We start from the raw sequence: 5,652 nt of genomic DNA on the forward strand, positions 1-5,652 counted from the left end.
GGCCCAACTGTAGGAGGGCAACAGAGCATTACCTCATCCCGTGAGCCTCCGCGGGTCCAGAGAAGAATCTTCTAGGGTGGGGTCTCCATGGCGACGGGTGGGCCCGCCCTCCTGAGAGCGACGCGAGCCAATGGGAAGGCCTTGGGGTGACATCATGGGCTATTTTTAGGGGTTGACTGGTAGCAGATAAGTGTTGAGCTCGGGCTGGATAAGGGCTCAGAGTTGCACTGAGTGTGGCTGAAGCTGTGAGGCGGGAGTGGAGGTACGCGGACGCAGGCAGGCAGACAGGCACAGTCAGCTGGGAAGGACTGCAAATCTTATTTTCTTTTCCATTTTCTCTCCAACGGCCCGGAGCTAGTGCTTGTGGCTCCCGGGCTGGTGTTCTGGGGAGCGCCGGGAGAGCCCCTTCTCCAGCCGCCCCCAGGCGGAGAGAGCCCAGCTGCGCTAGCGCTGCTGACAGCGTGGAGAGCGGCCACTGTCCGCCCGGGGAAGTCCGGAGAGCGGCTGCAGCAGCAAGAAGTTTCCCGGCCAGGAGGACAGGAGACAAGTGGCCGCCGGGTCCCGGAGCGAACTTTTGCAAAGCTTTCCTTTGCAAAGGAAGCTGCCGCGGCGGCGGTAGAGAAAAGGAGGTGGCAGAGAGAGGAGGACGTGCGCTCCGCTTCGCTCGAACCGGTTGCTGAACTTGGGCGAGCGCGAGCCGCGGCTGCCGGGCGCCCCCTCCCCCTCGCAGCGGAGGAGGGGACAGTCTTCGGAGTCGGGGCGGCGGAGACCCGCCGCCGGCCGGCCACCGCGGGGTCCGCGCTACCTGCTGCCGCCGGGAAGCGAGTTCGTCCGCGGGCTCCGAGGAACCTCTGGGCCCGAGAGAGCTACGGGAGTGACCGCGACTTTTCAAAGCCGGGCGGCGCGCGCGAGCGGACAAGTAAGAGCGCGGGCGGCGTCTTAACCCTGCGATCCCCCGGAGCGAGCCGGTGAGGAGGGCGCCGGGGGAGGCCAGCCGGCGGGGGCGCGCGCTCTTCCAGAAACTTTCCTTACTCAAGGCCTGGGGAAGCGCGGGTGTCCCCCGCTTGCCAGCGCGCTGTTGCGGCCCCGAAACTTCTGCGCGCAGCCCAAACTAACCCCACGTGAAGTGACAGACTGTTCTATGACTGCAAAGATGGAAACGACCTTCTACGACGATGCCCTCAACGCCTCGTTCCTCCAGTCCGAGAGCGGCGCCTACGGCTACAGTAACCCCAAGATCCTGAAGCAGAGCATGACCCTGAACCTGGCCGACCCCGTGGGTAGCCTGAAGCCGCACCTCCGGGCCAAGAACTCCGACCTCCTCACCTCGCCCGACGTGGGGCTGCTCAAGCTGGCGTCGCCCGAGCTGGAGCGCCTGATAATCCAGTCCAGCAACGGGCACATCACCACCACGCCGACCCCCACCCAGTTCCTGTGTCCCAAGAACGTGACGGACGAGCAGGAGGGCTTCGCCGAGGGCTTCGTGCGCGCCCTGGCCGAACTGCACAGCCAGAACACGCTGCCCAGCGTCACGTCGGCGGCGCAGCCGGTCAGCGGGGCGGGCCTGGTGGCCCCGGCGGTGGCCTCGGTGGCGGGCGGCGGCGGCGGCGGCGGCGGCTTCGGCGCCAGCCTGCACAGCGAGCCGCCGGTCTACGCCAACCTCAGCAACTTCAACCCGGGCGCGCTGAGCGGCGGCGGCGGCGGCGGCGGCGGCGGCGGGGCGCCCTCCTACGGCGCTGCCGGCCTGGCCTTTCCCGCGCAGCCTCAGCAGCAGCCGCCGCCGCCGCCGCCGCCGCACCACCTGCCCCAGCAGATCCCCGTGCAGCACCCGCGGCTGCAGGCCCTGAAGGAGGAGCCGCAGACGGTCCCCGAGATGCCCGGGGAAACGCCGCCCCTGTCCCCCATCGACATGGAGTCCCAGGAGCGGATCAAGGCGGAGAGGAAGCGCATGAGGAACCGCATCGCTGCCTCCAAGTGCCGGAAAAGGAAGCTGGAGAGGATCGCCCGGCTGGAGGAAAAAGTGAAAACCTTGAAAGCGCAGAACTCGGAGCTGGCGTCCACGGCCAACATGCTCAGGGAACAGGTGGCCCAGCTTAAGCAGAAAGTCATGAACCACGTTAACAGTGGGTGCCAACTCATGCTAACGCAGCAGTTGCAAACGTTTTGAGGCGAGACTGTCGGGGGCTGAGGGGCAACGGAGAACAAATAACCCAGAGAGGGACAGACTTGAGAACTTGACAAGTTGCGAGAGAGGGAGAAAGAGAGAAAAAAGAAGTGTCCGAGGACTAAAGCCAAGGCTTTCCAAGTTGGACTGGGTTGCGTCCTGACGGCGCCCCCAGTGTGCACGAGAGGGAAGGACTTGGCGCGCCCTCCCTTTGGCAGGGAGCCAGGGAGCGGCCGCCCGCGGGCTGCCCCGCTTTACGGTCGGGCTGTCCCCGCGCAAACAGAACGTTAGACTTTTCTTTAACATTGACCAAGAACTGCATGGACCTAACATTCGATCTCATTCAGTATTAAAGGGGGGAGGGAGGGGTCGCAAACTGCAATAGAGACTGTAGATTGCTTCTGTAGTGCTCCTTAAGAACACAAAGGGGGTGGGGGGGGGAGGCGGGAGGGAGGTTTGCGAGAGCGAGGCCCAGTCTGCAGATGAACTCCTTCTGGACTGCCTTCCATAACTGTGTATGTACATGTATATATTTTTTAATTTGATGAAAGCTGATTACTGTCAATAAACAGCTTCACGCCTTTGTAAGTTATTTCATGTTTGTTTGTTTGGGTGTCCTGCCCAGCGTTGTTTGTAAATAAGAGATTTGGAGCACTCTGAGTTTACCATTTGTAATAAAGTATATAATTTTTTTATGTTTTGTTTCTGAAAATTCCAGAAAGGATATTTAAGAAAATACAATAAAATATTGAAAAAGTGACCCCTCCCCCAACCTCTTTTCTGCATTACCTGTAGATTACTTTACCAGGTGGAGCTGAAAGAGTTAAGAGTGTCCATTAAAATCACTCTCAGTGCTTCTTACTATCAAGCAGTGAAAACTGTTACCTACTGGAGTTAAGAGATAACTGTAGCTGATTCCCTCATCAAGTTATATTCTTCCCAACAAGCTATACAGAGTGGCTTACAAAGGATAATGTGGCATTTCAGGAGGCTGAGGGAAGGGAGGTTGTGGTGGAGAGGGGCAGCTCCCTGGGAAGTCAAACATTTTAAAGTTTGGATCATATCAAGTGGCATGTGCTGTGACCATTTATAATGTTAGTAGGAATTTTAACAATAGATGCTTATTCTCAAAGCAGGAACAGTGGCAGATTTTTACAAAAGATGTATCCTTCCAATTTGGAATCTTTATTTTAACAATTCCTAGATAAAAGAGACGGTCTTTGCATATGAATATTTATAACAGCATTCTTGTCACAATAAATGTATTCAAATACCAATAACAGATCTTGAATTCCTTTCCCTTTACTACTTTTCTTCTCCCCAAGCTCTGTTCTGAAGCATTGCTTTTCAGTTGCAGGGGTTAACATTACTGCCATCTGAAGTTATTTGGTAATTAATAAGCAAAGAATTTATGAAAAGTCAACACAGGAATTGCAGTCTGGATGAAACATTCTCCCAGCTTCATTCATCCTCATTCGCCTTCTCTCTCTCTCTCTCTCTCTCCCTCTCTCTCTCTCTCTCTCTGTCTCTCTTTCTCTTTCACTTTCCACACACCCCCTCCCTATGCCTAGACAGATTACCAGTATAGCAGTTTATCATTTCGGATTCTTCTATAGTTTCTTAATTTGTCTCTAAAATAATCAGCCTTGTTTAAATAATTATTATAGACTTGGTCTCAAAAGATGGTACTCTAGATACTATAAAAAAATACACAAGAGAAAACATGAACACCAGTACAATGATTATGTATATAAATCAAACCTTCACTCTGGAGAAATGGCAAACTTAAATTCTGTCTACAGATATAACTTAAGAGCTCAACAAGGCAGTCCTCAACAAGGGAACAAGTTTTGCTTGGTTGCTTTTCATCCCAAGAGCCAGTATGATTATCAAGCAGCAAAAGCAATTTGACATCCAGGAATACTTCCCCAAACCACTAACTGAGGCAGGGCTCTTTGCTCATTAGCAGTGCTCTAGTACCCAACAGGTCTGGGAGTGCTAATATCCTGCCTGTGGCTGTAAATCCAAAGACACAGAGAGTTTCTCCTCGGGGGAGTGTCCAGGAGTGGAAGGGGTTGGACTGACCTGTCAGCTATCAGGTCCACTCCATTGTAACAACACTTATTTAACAAAGGGTTACTGGGAGCAGAGACACTTCTCCAAATAGTGAATTTGCCCATGTCAGCAACCCGGAAGGTGAGTTGATTTTGACCATTTGTAGGAATAGTCAGAAGAGGGACAATAAAGCACTTTGGGGTGGGGCTCTGTGGAAGCTAAACAAGAGCCAACTAGAAAAAATAAGCAGGCTGGGAAATTAATTACCTGCAAAGGTAGACTAAGCCCAGACAACAGTGCAGCACAGAAAAGCCACACCACTCCCCAGTTTGCTTTAGACTCTGACTTTTTTTTTTTTGCGGTACGCGGGCCTCTCACTGTTGCGGCCTCTCCCGTTGCGGAGCACAGGCTCCGGACGCACAGGCTCAGCGGCCATGGCTCACATGGCTCACTCCGCGGCATGTGGGATCTTCCCGGACTGGGGCACGAACCCGTGTCCCCTGCATCGGCAGGCGGACTCTCAACCACTGCGCTGCCAGGGAAGCCCCTAGACTCTGACTTAAAAAAAACCAAACAAAACAAAAAGCCTGAAACTCAGGCCTATCCCTACCCTTGTTTGTTTCAACTATCGTTCTGAATGTATATCTCTGAAATTCTAACAAAAGGGATAGAAAAAAAAATTGTGGTAGAGGAAATTCACCAGTAACCTCCTGTAAACTCTGGAGACAGAAAATCAGATACTTATAGACCCTCAAAGGTCAATGTTATTTTGGCATTCAATGAGTTATTGTTTGGGTAACACTAATGGTTGGAGAAGATGAAGCTATTGGCACATAAAACCATTAATCCTCTTTTAATCTGTCTTACATATGTATATTTCAGAGATTCTTAACCCTTTGTGTCCATTGGGGCAGAGGGTTCATGAACTCAATGAAAATGTCTACAAAATTGTGTTTGTGTATGGGTGTGCCCACATGAACACACACTCCCCTAGGGAGAGAGATCATTAAGCTCTATTTGGTTCTCAAAAAGTTCCATGATTCGAAAAAGGTTAAAAATTTCTAAGCTGAGTGGCTACACATTCACTATGAGAAAAGTATCTTTGTGTGAATCTGAATTTCATGCCTTTTCACCCCTCCATGCTTCTGCTTGTACTCATCCCTCTGACTGGGATACCTTTCTTTCTGGCTCAACTGCTGAATCCTACCCATTTTTCAAGGTTTGGCAAAAGTGGCACCTTCTTTGTGACGCCTTCCTTGCTAACTCCCTCTTCAGGTGGAACGAATATTCCCAATTGAGCATCCATAACATTTTATCCAAACTTCTGTGATAGCACTTGTCAAAGTATTATCATCGTGAACCTCTGTGTCTCTTGGCTAGAACCTATCCTACTCGTCTGTGGGACCCAGACTCCTAGTACAGTGCCTGGTTAC

General features: G+C 52.3%; 1 protein-coding gene across 1 annotated transcript; it reads left to right on the forward strand.

The window, feature by feature from the left end:
* Nucleotides 1-1,115: 1,115 nt before the first annotated feature.
* JUN (Jun proto-oncogene, AP-1 transcription factor subunit) lies at nt 1,116-2,924 on the forward strand. Its single transcript, XM_081226594.1, has one exon. The coding sequence runs from the start codon at nt 1,142-1,144 to the stop codon at nt 2,165-2,167; it is 1,026 nt and encodes a 341-aa protein (XP_081082720.1). The 5' UTR covers nt 1,116-1,141; the 3' UTR covers nt 2,168-2,924.
* The last annotated feature ends 2,728 nt before the right edge of the window (nt 2,925-5,652 follow it).

The sequence above is a fragment of the Mesoplodon bidens genome (genome assembly GCF_964165515.1).
Source record: "Mesoplodon bidens genome assembly, chromosome: 2".
NCBI classification, from domain to species: domain Eukaryota; kingdom Metazoa; phylum Chordata; class Mammalia; order Artiodactyla; family Ziphiidae; genus Mesoplodon; species Mesoplodon bidens.

Coding starts and splice junctions, on each gene's coding strand:
- JUN (XM_081226594.1), top strand. CDS start 1,142: ATGACTGCAAAGATGGAAACGACCTTCTACGACGATGCCCTCAACGCC.